The following is a 14809-nucleotide window of genomic DNA, read 5'->3' as shown; positions in this document are numbered from 1 at the left end:
ACACAGTGGAAGATGTCATTAGCAACGACCACGACAACTTCTCACTTTGAGCACAAAACGGGTGACTCGTGTATTAACAGAAAAAGTACGAACACACTTTGGTGCCTGCATGCGCACAACAAGCCAACACCCCACCTGTCACACGGGTCCTTAAAGGAGCCGCACTGTTTACACCAGACCTTGAACACTTTTCAGATATTTAAAGTAATTCTGGGCTCATCCTTTGAAATTACATAACATATGTATTTTTGGAAGAGTTTAGTTTGAAATGAGCGCATGTTGCGCTTTGAAAGAGTTGCAGACATCTTGTTTTTGTCAGTGAAACGTATTAAAAAGAAAACTAAAATTAAAAAGAGGCAATGATCTGTTCTAACTTGTCGTGGTTTTTAATATGTTTTTTTTTTACGATCTTGGTCTAGACTCCCAAAAGGCCTGGGTTGTGTTGGAAAGGTCATATTAGCGTACTACTCATACTAAGTCTGACGTCCAAGTTAGTATGTAGTGCGTTCACAATAGATAGTATGAAAATATTCAGTATGTGAGAAATAAAGCGATTGTACACGATATGGGGATATTTTTTTAAGTATGCACAGTGTGCACACTCGTCATACTCAACCACCCCATAATGCATTGTGAGTGGAATGTAAAATCATCTTGGCTTCAAGCTATAAATCAAACATACCCTTTTCAAAATTAAAGGAATCCCTTCTTTTCTTCCATTAATTTTTTTTTTTTTTTACTCTTTTGTAAATAGGGCTCTTGTTTTGAAGTTAACAGGAAGTTTTTTCAGTAGCACAATGGGGGGTCTCAGAAAGTTTCCAAAATGTCGGCATGAAATATGTTTCCGCGAGTTTCATTGATCCAATGAGCACATGTTGATATTCTACTTTCACACTTTAAATGTTTTCAGAACTTTCAAAGGTGGAGAATCAACAGAGATTTTTAGCCTCAGTGTGATTCAGGTTTTTGTCCTTGTAGGTTCCAAATGCATCTTGGGAAACTAGGTATGATCATTCCCACTGAAGTACACTTCAGTGGGAATGATCATCATCCTCATCATACTTATGTGTATATAGTAGACAGTAGTGTCTAGTAGTGTGACATTTCACACACGGCCTTGGTCTTCTTTTCGTCTTGGTGCATTCTGGTCCTGGTCTCAGATACTTACAAACAGTGGCGGCTGGCCAATAGAGGGCGCTAGGGCGCCGCCCCACCACTCAGCACGTTAGTTTGAGTAAGACATAAAATATAATGAAAAATAATAATGAATTAAAAATACCACAAAACAAAGTTATATCCGTATATAGATAATCAGAATAAATATTATATAGATAATAATGATGTGTAAAGTTGTTTCCTTCATCTGTGTCTGATTGGTGACGTGTTTCCTCCTTGGGGCGCAAACCTCTTTACCGTCCATTCTCGTTAAAAGTTGTACATGCGCAGTATCTCTTTTTCAAGATGAGTCTATGGAGTGTCTCTGGGCGCAGCTTACATGCGCCCAGAGACACTCTGCTGCTGTGCAGAGTTGATTATTTACACAACACCCCCTCCTGCCAAAAGTGGCTTTGACAGGTGAAGCCGTGGGATGTTAGAAGAAGCAAAATTAAGAAAGATAAATAATTCTGCTTTCCCTGCCTACCTGCTGACTCATAGGACCCATTTAAAGCACTTTTTCATAAAACGCAAAGAAACATGAACAAACTAGGAACAAACTAAATTTGACGATTTCAAATCTTGAATATGTCCATATTCTGTTAACTTGGTCTTAAATTATGTATATTCATTTACCACTTTCTTTGTCACCCCGTTTGTATTTAATTACTTGATTAACGAGAACAAAAAAAAATATCTGAAAAATAAATAAAAAAAACAAATTAAATTAAATTTCAAGAAGTATAATAACCCTGACACACACTCACTATATTGTATTTACCACCGTTTTTACAAATACTGTTTCTATCCACTTATTTACAAAATGAGATTCTTTAAAATGTGTGTTATCACTCATTCATTATGATCTATAGTTGTTTTTTTTACAGCATTCTGAGCAAAATGTGGTAGTTGGACATAAGGGGGTACTTAGATTCAGAAATGAGAGAAAGGGGGTACTTGAGCCAAAAATGTTGCTAACCACTGGTATAAACTACATTTGTTCTTGCTTGTTTAAGGGTTCTGTGGAAATAAATGTGCTTAGTTTTCCTTACTTCTTTGTTCAAAGCTACACAAACCCTGTTTTTGGTGTATGTCTATTTTGGAGTTGTAGCCCCCCCTTGAGAAAAACGCACCAGCCGCCACTGCTTACAAATAGCTTACTCACTTACAAGCTGATAAATGATCAGATATTTACATTTTTTCTTTGGGCAGTGGAATGAAATATTTGACTACAAGAGCTTCAACAAACAACCAATAACTGTAGGGAATCAAAGGTTAAACATAGCTAACAACAAATATCGCATAATCCTGTTTTTGCACATTCAGATCGACGTCATTCAGGAGTCATTCCAGCAAATATTCTTTTTGAATAGTATGTTAAGGTTTCATTTATTCAGACAACTGTTCCTTAGGAATGCCACTTTGATCTCCTGACATGTTTTGACTGCTAGAATTACGACATCAAAGCGATCAGCAGACGCCTCTGACAAAGACTGGTAGTTGTCAGTCAAAGCAAATCAAAAGATCAAAGTGGATTTCCTAAGGAACAGCTGTCTGAATAAATGAAATCTTAACATAATATTCAAAAAGAATCTTGCTGGAATTAATACAAGGAAGTCACGTAAACTTCATAGGACCCATCAAAGCGATCAGCAGACGCCACTGACAAAGACTGGTAGTTTTCAGTCAAAGCCTATCAGGAGATCAAAGTGGATCTCCTAAGGAGCAGCTGTCTGAATAAATGAAACTAACATACTCATTCAGGAGTACTAGGTTGATTTTCTTGGCTTAGATCTGAATCCATCTCTGAATTCCCTCAGAATATGATTTATTGACTTTACGTTACCTTTTAAATCCAGGTTGCGGGCACCGTTGGCGTGCTGGGTGACGGTGCGCGAGTCGATCTTGAGGATGTGCACGTTGTTGTTGTCACGAGAAATCACCACGTTGTGCCACTGGTTGTCATGGAGGGGCTTGTCTGAGTTCCCCTTCATCAACGACGGCCCGTTTCCCAGGTCAAACACATAATGGACGTACCTGCAGGTAAAGGTGAAAGTAATGGGTTACAAGTACTCAAAATACTGTAATTGAGTTGGTATTATGGATAATTCGTTAGATTTTTACACCCAATCGTTACTGAGTAAATTATGATTTTTTGTTTTAAAATTATCAACGGACATTGTGAAACTACAAAAAATGAAATGACCAGACAACAAAAAATGCATCACATCATAGCCGACCAATCAGATTAAACGCTATGTAAGGCGCCAAAACAACATTGAATGGAGGTTATTTTCATAGCCTGAAATTTTTATTTCAATAATTTTTTAAGAATGTTATTTCCTTTAAAAAAGATTAATTGTTATTATTTCATACAGATACCTTTGTGGAAAATAAATTCATTCAGATTTTTTTATTTTTTATTTCCTGAAAAACCTTGTCTAAATAAACAAAACCTCAATTTTACTATTCAAAAAGAAGACAAAATGACTTGAGTATTCCATGCATGACTTACTTGTACTTGAGTACAAATTCAATCAAGGAACAGTAATTCTACTTTAGTAATATATCAGTACTTTATACACTTCTGACTTGCATTTACTATCATTTTTTTATCTTTAATTACATTTCCACATTATGCCTTTTGCAAAAACTAACAAAAACAAAGTGCAAATACTGTCTAAGCTGTGGGTATACAGTACATGTATGTTTTATTAGACAAATAGATATATTTTCTGGGAAAAATGGGGAATACGGTTTATAAAAACACTGCAACACTTGACAGCGAACATCAAGCACCTGGAAAACAATGTCAGGAGCGTTGGGAGTCGTTTGTTTTTTTTTTTTGTTTTTTTTTTGCTGGCGTTGTCTGCAAAAGTTTGCGCTTCAGGCTCTGCAGCTGAACTGGGGATCCTGCTGACTAATTGCTTTTTTTCTGCAGGAAAAATAATAGCGAGGTCTGACAAAGGAGGGAAGAAGCAATTGTTGCTTTGTTTGATCTGTTTCAATAACCTTTTTTTTTTTTTTGCTTTTCTCTCGGCGGCAAAACCAACTCACCATAAACACAACGTTGGGAACATTTGGGGCGAGGTTTAGAATGCCCTTCAGAGTTGAACTGGCTCCTTTCTTTTTTTGCTGGTATGTTTTTTCTTTCAGTTGTTCTTCATTTAATGTAACCCTTCTATTATCATTGGGGTCAACTTGACCTCATTTAATGTCTATCATTCAAAAAACAAAAGTTAATTTTTTTGTGTTTGGATGTTTACTTTTATCTACTCATGCAAAAACTACATTAGATCATCTACTGTCTAGATCTGTTTTATTTGAACTGCTCCTGAAAATATTACAAATGTCGTTTTGGGTTCAGATCTTAATAACTTTTTTTTTTTTTTAAACCCTTTATTTCAACTTTTAGAAGCATACAGGTACACAAGTACAGCTTGATGGTATGATTGTGCATTCAAATATTAACGTTGCACTCATTGTACCCAGATACATAAACTAATAAATAAAACACAAACATATATATGTATACATATAAATACATACACACATACATTCATAAACATACATAGACACAAAAAAGGCATGAATAAGAGAAGAAAAGAAAAAAAAGTGGAAAAAAGATGGGGTAGTTATTGTTATTAAAGCAGTCTATCTTAATAACGTTTTTAATCAGAAATTCAAACACTGAATAATTTAATAAATGGCGGTTCAGTTGTTCAGTTGGTGATGAAACAAACCTTCATCCAACAGTTTCTGATTTGGGGATAATTTATATTTTGATAAAAACCAATGCGAATAGCTTGTAATACAATTATCTATTTCGTTGATTATCCTGGGGGACAGTTTGACCCCATTCAATGTTTATCATCCAAAGAACAGTCTACTTCATTTTGCTTCATATTTCTTTAGTTTTCGTAACTTGATGACTACAATTGATTTTTTTCAATCTGCTGATTGCATACTGCATGCATCAGTGTTATTCTGGGGTCAATTTGACCCCAAGCTGTTTTAGCTGTGTAAAACTTGTCCGTCTGTGTGACTAACTATGGTTAGTTTATCTCTACTAGATCTCATATTTGAAGTACATGTACTCCTTTTTGGTTTAGTAGTGCTTGAATACACGCAGAAAGTGTCACTGTCGGGGCGACCATGGCTCAGTGGTAGAGTAGGTTGTCCATTAACCGAAGGATTGGAGGTTCAAATCCCGCTCTAACCGAGTCATTGTCGTTGTGTCTTTGGGCAAGGCACTTTTCCCACATTGCCTTGTATGAGTGAGTATGAATTGTGCATGAATGTTGGTGGTGGTCAGAGGGGCTGCGAAATGGCAGCCACACCTCTGTCAGTCTGCCCTAGGGCAGCTGTGGCTACATTGTAGCTTACCATGACTGTGTGAGTGACTGGTGTGAATGAATAATGGTTTCTGTAACGTGCTTTGAGTCTCCTCGAAGAAAGCGCTATATAAATCCAAGCCACCATCATCATCATCACTAGTACTACAAGTTAGCATTATATGTTAATAAGGGGGCGGGGAAAAGCAACTTCAGTGTTTATCATTCAAAAAAATATTTCATGACTTTTCCAAATTTGATGGTTACAATTACTAAGCATAACATTATCATGATGATATTTTGTCAATGTGGTGAACACATCGGTGTTGCTCTGGGGTCAATTTGACCCCAAGCTGTTTTAGCTGTGTAAAACGTGCCTGTCCATGTGTGACCCATTGACCTGCAGGTGCAGAGTTCATGCTTTTCAGTTGATACATAACATTGGGGGGGGGGGGGCAATATCCTCATTTTGGAACAGCTCTTTCACAGTGAAAGTGATGTAGAGTAGGATTTGTATGGGACAGAGGACTTTACAGTGAATAACCCCAAATATGTTACAGAAAAGGGGATAAAAATACGTTTAATAATGATGGTGGCGCTAGAGAACAGGTCAAGATTTCATTATTTATGTATTCAACCAATAAACAAAGTGCCTGACACAAAAACTTGGTCAACAATTGTCTGAAAATCATTTTCTTGAGGCAAATTTTCCTGGAATCAGATTGACCAAAAGGGTAAAATGTGTTAGTAATATTTGTAAATACTGTAATAAGAGGGTTTGTACAGGAGTCATTCCATGAAATAGTAGCTTTTTTGAACAGTACAACAGTTAAATTTGGTTTTGTATCTTCTTTTTTTTGTTGAAACAACTAAAACACTATTTTACTGTTATAAATTAACGTAAATTACAGCTTACTGTATTTAAATATTGTAATACCTAATTAATTACTTAATTTTAGGATAATAGATAATACAAAAGATAACTAGATGCAGGCAAATTGGCAGAGCTGCGAGCTGATTAATTTACTGATTAATATTCACCGTCTGCAATAAGTGTGAGGTAAAGATTTCCAAAGGAGGGGAAAACTTTTTCAAATGTTCTTATTCGCCACCCACATTATCTCCTTAAAACTGACGCTAACTAAAGAAAAAAAGCTGTTAAATGTGCGAAGAAGACATTTTTTCTCTGACAGAAACACTATTAATAACCGCTCTTATCTATACAGTTCAACAGCTGTATGTCAAATGTGTCTTAAGCTCATTAACGTCAGACAGGAACAGATCTTCTTTGCTTTATCTCGTCTGTGAAGTAGAGTTATTGCCTTTTTTTTTGTAAAACACTTTTCCCTATATACTGCACTTTGGTTTGATTCTTAAGTTTTAGGTGGAAATGTATTGAAAATTAAACTAAATCAATAACTAAAGTATTGACAACATTGTGCTTGTTTATGGAGATAGGATCTTCAGCAAGCTTCTATGCTGTAAAAGCAAAACATTTTTGGTCGTAAAGGTGGCCATATTGGATTTTACAATATGATGATGCCAGTCATGGTTACTGTCAAATAGGCATCATATTTAGAGTCTTTGAGGTCCACAACATTAGAAACGAATTTTTAATTTTAATTATGTTACTTGTGGTTGGCTGGAACAAGTTTGGATGAACTACAGCCTGGCCCGCAGAATGTCTCCGCGCTGAATAGCACGTACCACGTACCATTTCACTTAAATGACTCAGTTTGATGTAAAATCGTAATCTACACTGAATTGCCTTTGAAACATTATATCACACGACTATGTTCCGATAAATTTCGAAATTACATTTCAAAAAGGTCTCTTAGAGGCTCAATTGGAGGAGTCGTTTGACAAATGGGGCCCCCGGGGGCCCCCTGGCGCCCATGTGGCACATACGAAGTAGTGGGCGCCATTCATATATTGGTATGTGTCAATGATTCGGTACCTACTGAATGTGTTGATGGATTGATAAAACTTACCCTTTCACTAATTCCACCACAATGAAGTCACTTCCGTCTCCAGAGTTATAGAGTATGAGGCCGTCGGGGTTGGTGGTTTTGAACTGGAAGAAGAGGTGCATGGAGGCGTAGGCTTGTAGCGTGGAGAAGGCCAAGTAGCTAGCCTGAGTTAGGAAAGTCACAGGATTGGCTACGATGTGCCTCATGCCGAACCGAGCGTTGAGTTCACAGTAGGCGATGTCTCCGTTTTTGCACTGGTCCAAGTACAGGATACCATTGAAGGACAAGGCTTGGAGGTGACCAATGAAATTAGAGGGCATGACGGAGATGAAGCGCCGCTCCGTCATTATTCCCATTTCTATGTTGTTTAACTCAAGGCGGGTGTGAGCGCCGGTCATTAGGCCTAGGAACGAATAATAACAATACCGTATTAATAATGAAATACCAACATCTGGGTGGGGTTGGGGTCAATTAACATTACAATTCTTATTTTTCCCTAGAAGTCAATTACAATGACATTCTCAATTACTAAAGTTAAACTACAATTAATCACAATTACTGAGCCTTTAATAAAAATCTCTTACCATCTCTTATAAGGGATCAGTTTTGACCCATGTTTTATTAAATCAGCTGTAAAATACACTAAAAAAAACATTATAAAATGAAATATTTCATCTCATTTCATAATTAATCCTCTATTGTTCTTTTTTTGTATTATTCTGTTTTATAATGTATTACACTGATTTTATTATTCTGTTTTTATTGTGAAGTGTCTTGGGTAGCCTGTAAGGTGCTTCTACATAAAAAGAATAATTATAATTATGATCTATTGTGCAATTTGTTTCTCATCTATTTAGTTGGCTTATTAGGCTTCCTTATTAATATTATATTCCTTATTAATATTTTGGTGTGGGCGTCTGAGCCTTGATTCTGTCTGTATACCCGTAGAATTCATTTTTTTTTTAAACCGGTAAAATGATCCACAAGAAAAACACATTTTAATGATCGTTAACTACATATGTGTAAGCCGTAGAACTATAACATGGTTAAATTGTATTAACAGTTTTAATAGACGTTTCCATGCCAACTACAAATAAAAAGTCCATTATCTGAACTCAGTTACAATTCATTTTTGATCAAAACAGCAACAAATGTGTCACCTACAATTTAAATTCTAAGTACACCATAATTGTAATTAATTATCCAATATGCAATTACAATTATATTGACCGTGACCCTGAATCTGGGCCTTTTCAATTACAGCCAGGGTTGGGGTCAATTGTAATTGTCATTAACATATTATTTAAAAAAAAACTAACAAACTGTGAATGAATTGCAAAATTTGGGAACCACGTTATAGTTATACAGCTTAAACATATGTAATTAACAATTATTAAAACATTTTAATATCAAGTTTCGCTGTCAGCTCTCTTTAGGATCATTTTACCATATCAAATAATTGAAATGTAGGCGTATACTGACAGAAAAAGGCTTTAACGCCCACATCAGAAACATTAATACCAATATTTTCATTGATAAGGAAGCTTAACAATGAAACCAATACATGAGAAATAAATTAGATGATCTATAATATGTTTTAGTGTATTTTACAGCTGATTTAAGACACTGGTTAAAATTGACCCGTAATCATTAGAGATGCTAACAGAAAGCTAACACAAGAGGAAAGGTTAAGGTTTATTCATTAAAGTCTCAGTAATTGGATAATTGAAGATGTAATTGTAATTTTTAAATGTAATTGAGCCTAACCCTGATTACAGCTGCTTTGTGTTTACCTTCTACAGTCACATTATCAACAGAGAGCTGCAGGTTTTTCCCGCGTCGCACCACCTTCACCGTGTGCCACTCGTTGTCGTTCAGCTTCTCTCCGACTGTGAGGATCTCTGGTCCTTTGCCTGAGAGGAGGAACACGTCAAAGAGACAATCACAACCACATCTACACATTCTATACACACACACCTGTCTCTACACAAGCCCAACATTCATTTTCTCACACTTTCATATATTATTTTTCCCTATTCAATGAAAAACTTCATTATAAAATACACAAAAATCACAGATCAATTGTTGTTTTAAATCAAATGATTTAAATGAGCTGCTAACACAGTTTTTTTCTTATTTCAAAGGGATTATTTGTGAGAAGCCTGTTGGAGAAGATTGAGTGCTATCCTATATAGAGCAGATGTGTCAAACTGAAGGCCCAGGGGCCAAATCGGGTCATTGAGAGCATCCAATTTGGTCCACAAGATAAAGTATGATTATTATTTATTTGCGCACACATATATATATATATTTCAAACATTTATAACATAACTGTGCTGGTAGAGGTGAAGAAGACCACAGGGTGATATACTGTAAAGCCACGTCACCATTTAAGACTACTAGTAAGTAATTTACATATATAAAGCAACAGATAAATACAAAAAATTGAACTTGCAAATGTTTTTTTTTTTTTTTAAAAGAGTTCAAATTGGATATAGATTTCAGCGTCTCAAAGTGATAAGACTCTATATTTAAATGTTGGTTAAATAAAGTTGTGCAGTAACACGGCAGATGAAAATCCCAGCAATGCAAGTGTTGTATAAATGAAAGAGAAAACATGACTCAGTGTTTTAATAACCTTTCCAATGCTTAGATCACATTTTGGAAGTCATTCCTAATCGCAAGTTTTTCAAAATAAGTAAATTTGACCAAAATCCAGCAATTTTCCTCAAAATTGTTCATTAAATGAGCTTAAAATAATAATAAAAAAAAAAAATGGTTAAAATGGTGTTGGGATATTATCGCTCCCTTACATACATTATATGTCATTAATAGGTAGAAGTACAAACCAGTGTACATTAATGTTGAAATTGCTCGTTTTCCTGTTTAAAATCTATGGCCCACTCGAAATCAAACTGGTACAAACGACGGCGTATTAGGGCCAAAAGAAATCTGAGCACCATGAGATTAAAGTCGTAATATTTTGAGACTAAAGTCATAATATTTCAAGATTAAACAAGTAATATTTCGAGATTATAGTCATAATATTTCGAGATTAAAGTAGCAATATTTCAATATTAAAGTCATAGTATTTTGAGACTAAAGTCATAATATTTCGAGAATAAAGTCCCCACCCCACTTCTAAATAGAAGTTGGTTGTATGTATAAAAGTTGTATGGCTATTAGTTTGTCAATAAACATTGGGATGTGATTGTTCTTAATATAATACAAGTTTAAGAACATTAAAGAAAATTCAAAGCAATACATCCTGTATATAATACATAAATTAATGTTGGCCTTGACTACAACAAAAAAGCAGGTAAACTAGCTGTTTACACTAATCTTTAAAACAAATTTACGTTAGGAAATAAAAAGAGCTATTTATAGAACTACATAAACATATATTGTATATACACATACTGTACATATAACGGTGTACTGTATAAATATTGTAAATCAATGCAGTTATTGATGACAAATTACCGACAATCCCAGTTGTGTCACTTGGAATCAATGGATACGAATAACTTCCAGGGAACAAATTCAGTCTTACAATTTTTTTTTTTTTGTACATATGCTGGTATACGAAGAACAGTCTATTCTTCCCCACCTTTTCTATTTCCTGCCTTGAGTCTCTCCTCCCTGCTCCCTTTCCCCTCCCCTTCCCCCTCCCCCTCCACTTAGGTGTAACACTGCTCTCCCTTTTTATATCCTCCCTATAATAAAAGATTTCTTACCCTTCCTATAGGGAGGGCTGGTGATGGTCACAATTAAGCAATAAAATAAATCAATGTATTTTATTGCAATAACAAAATATGCATTGCTGTCTCATAATGATTGCACTTCCTGTGGTGTTGACCTTTGACAGCATGTGCAGACAAGAAAAAAAAAAAAAAAAGTCTTACATAAATCACGTGACGGTCAAGCATTTTGTCGTAACTTTCTCTTTACAGCTCTGGATTTGATGAAGGATATTTCAGTCACAATATCCAATTTACTTATAAAGAAGACTAATGCTGTAAATAGTAAAAACTAGCTCTAATTTGGTGTTATATTAAAATATGAATGTCTACATTAAGAATTGATCCCACAGCACTGCATTACACACAGCAGAAATGACATTTTAAGTTCATTTAATGAATCAATATCTGGCCATTTATATCAATAAATATACTCTTTTTTATTTTCTAACCCAGTCCTACTATAGAAGGTTGTTTTTTTACTTTTTTACACAAAATCTCCTGCGGTTTTTCACTGGATTTAAAATAGGTCACACTGCAGCATCGTCGTCTAGAATCAGTGCCAGTGCAACGGGCTGACGACTAATTGACCATGTCTAAGATGAGTCTAAGCTGACTGCGTCTTGAAGAAGGGGGGGAGGGGGGGTGGTCTGTCCAATTGAGCTCAGTGTGAAGGAGTTACTGGAATGTAAAGAGAACCATCAACATCAACCATCCACTGGTTCCACCTGCAGGAACCCATAAGAGCTGAACTAGAGACGAAACCACGTGTTTGTGGAGAAGGCCACACGATCCCATTGTCTCCATTGACTGGCCACACCAGACAGATCAATCACATCAAATCCTGCTCCCTCCAATAATGAAAAATAAATAAATAACAGAAATAGAGCAGGGGCTGAAACTGTGTCCAACACAAAGAAGACAATGTTTAACTCCTACGTCATTTTCACAAAGAGTCAATCAATTTACTGTATGTATGCGACCAATGACGCCAAACACTAACATTTAAATTAAAAAAAACCTCAACGTACATGTGCTGATAGGTATTTGTGAATATTTAAAAGAGGATGTCTGCTGGATTTAAATATCAAAGCTTGTTAAATGTCTAAATAATTGTCTGATCCACTAATGATGATTGAGTTTGGCTGAATGTTATCATTAAAATCATTAAAGCGTGCAGTAATTATCTCATTATAAACACCCCATAGTCTTTTTCAAATATTACTAACCAGGAAATGAGATTTAAACCCACTAATGAGCGTTAAAGAAAATCCAAAGATGATCTTGTTTTTTGTTTTGTTACTAAACTAAAAATCTAATAAAAATAAACAGAACAAAATTAGTTTTTTTTCTATGTCAATTGTTCAAAAAATAGTAAAAAAAAAAACAACAAATACAAATAGCAAAAAAAAGCTAAAATTTTTCATGCTTTCGTTAAAAGTTTAACAACTTTTAGCAAAACAACTTGAATTTCTTATTCTTCTCGGTGTTTTTATATGAAAACTCAATAATATTCAATAACGAGTCCCTATGGAATACCAAAGCATTTCTGTTTCCAACCTACATTGCATTGATTTCACGCAACTTTTATTTTCCAAGATTAACAAAAGTAATTGAACAGCCACAGGTTTACAAAAAAATAGCCGTTTTATGAGCTGTTTGTTCACTATTTAAACAAATAAACGACACCACCAAACCAAGAAAATGAACCAATGATCCCAACACTCAAACTAAACCAGATTAAGTAAACAAGTGTTATAAATAATTTAGCATAATAAATAATAGCATCTGGGTTAAACCAAATGTTGAATAACTGATGAACTTACGTTACTATTTTATAAGTACTTTTGATTTTTTCAGTATGTTTCTAAATCAGTAATTTTACTTGTACTTTCGTACATTTTAAAGGAAGTAATTATTACATTTCTACACCCGAGTAAATTGATTTTCTTGTGATTACTTTTTTTCATAAATGTTAATAAATGTAGTTATACTTAGAGCCTGGGAGTTTTTTTTTATTTATTTATTTTGAATTGAATTCATTGGTGTTATTTTATTTAAAAAAAAAAAAAAAAAAAAAAGTGTACATTTTGACAAACCTTTTATTTCATATAGATACCTTTGTGGAAGACAAATTACGTTATTATCAAGGTTTATTCCTTTTTTCTGTTTATACGTGAGATGTTTACTGTACGCAAGGGAACCGTGGCAAGATTTATTACCTAAAATAAATAAAATAAAAGTAACTTTTGCTTCGACTACTATTTAATTGAGCTACTTTTTACTTGTACTTCGAACATGAACACAACAGCAGTGTATTTACCAAAATGAAAAAAAAAAATTATGATAGTTTTAGAATATTAATAAATCAAACAAAACATCATTAAAACCTTACATACAATAAAAAATACCTATATACTTATATATAATCTTCTTACAATACAGACCTATTTACACTATAAATATAAAATATATATACATATAATTCATTTATATATATCTATATAATTACACAATTCATGTAATCCCACTATACATTCATCTGTCCACACATGCATAACTATATACACACCTATTTACAATTTTTTCACTTATGATTGGAGAAGATAAACTTATACTTGTACTACAATTTCAATCAAGTAACAGTACTTCTACATGAATATGATGCATCAGTACTCTGTACACCTCTGGTTCTCAGTAAAACACTGTCAATGTATTTTGTCACATGTGGAAATTAAACAAAGTAAAGAGACTGGGCCTGTTTTTTTTTTAGTGTACAATGGTGGATGTTCCCACACACACATTAGAGTGTGTAAACCCTTTGAAACGCTGCCTCCTTTCAGCCTCTGCACGCTTTAAAGAACAAAAAAGGTGTTTTATTTCTTTCTGGTTTGATCCTGAGGTTAAAACAGAAAAGGATGAATAGGTTAGTGATGCATGCGTTAATCCCAGCACGTTATGGTAATTCTGTGTTTTGGTGGATCATTAGCTTTGGAATAAAAAACAAATTAAAAAAAAGCAAAAAGCAGCATTATTCTGAAGATTCAGGAATACAAATATGAACCAAAACTCATATCTTGATATTTTTTTTTCTAAATGACAATATACGATATAAATCTCAATATTTTTAACTCAATAAAGAGAATTCTGGTTTAAATTTGCAAATGAAAAAAGCCACACAGGCACATTTTAACAAAAAGCTGCACAATACGTGCCACTTTAGGCTTTTTTCTCCTATAAGGGACAGCACGTGTGAGTGTGGCTTGTTTAGATAAAGCAGTGACTACTAAAGTCTATGTATTTTAATACAAAATAAGATGTAACATTAAATTATATCAATATAGGTTATATTGTCATTTTCTATATCACCAAAATAGAAAACTCGATATATATTAAATCTCAATATATTGCCCAGGCCTATTGTGTAACCCAGTGTTTTTCAACCTGGGACCCCATGTGTGAGGTCACCTGGAATTAAAAAAGGGTCACCTGAAATTAATTAGTAAAAAAAAAAAAAAAAAAAAAAAAACTTAGGTAAAAACTGCTTAAAACTATATTACATCAAAAAAAAAAAAAAAAAAAAAAAAAATATATATATTGTTTTTTTTCC

At 34.2% G+C, this 14809-nt stretch overlaps 1 protein-coding gene across 5 annotated transcripts in view; it reads right to left on the bottom strand.

Annotated features, from left to right (window-relative positions):
* Positions 1–14809, bottom strand: part of LOC114475378 (neurexin-2-like) — a 233633-nt gene that overhangs the window by 87776 nt on the left and 131048 nt on the right. For all 5 annotated transcript variants that reach the window (XM_028466115.1, XM_028466114.1, XM_028466119.1 and 2 more), the window contains 3 exons: positions 9253–9372; positions 7481–7862; positions 3002–3192 (listed from right to left, as the gene is read on the bottom strand). In XM_028466115.1, coding sequence (XP_028321916.1) covers positions 3002–3192; positions 7481–7862; positions 9253–9372 — 693 coding nt within the window. The remainder of the gene's footprint in view (positions 1–3001; positions 3193–7480; positions 7863–9252; positions 9373–14809) is intronic.

This window comes from Gouania willdenowi, chromosome 14 (genome assembly GCF_900634775.1).
Source record: "Gouania willdenowi chromosome 14, fGouWil2.1, whole genome shotgun sequence".
Classification (NCBI taxonomy): Eukaryota; Metazoa; Chordata; class Actinopteri; order Blenniiformes; family Gobiesocidae; genus Gouania; species Gouania willdenowi.
This window is presented reverse-complemented; position numbering and strand designations above follow the sequence as displayed.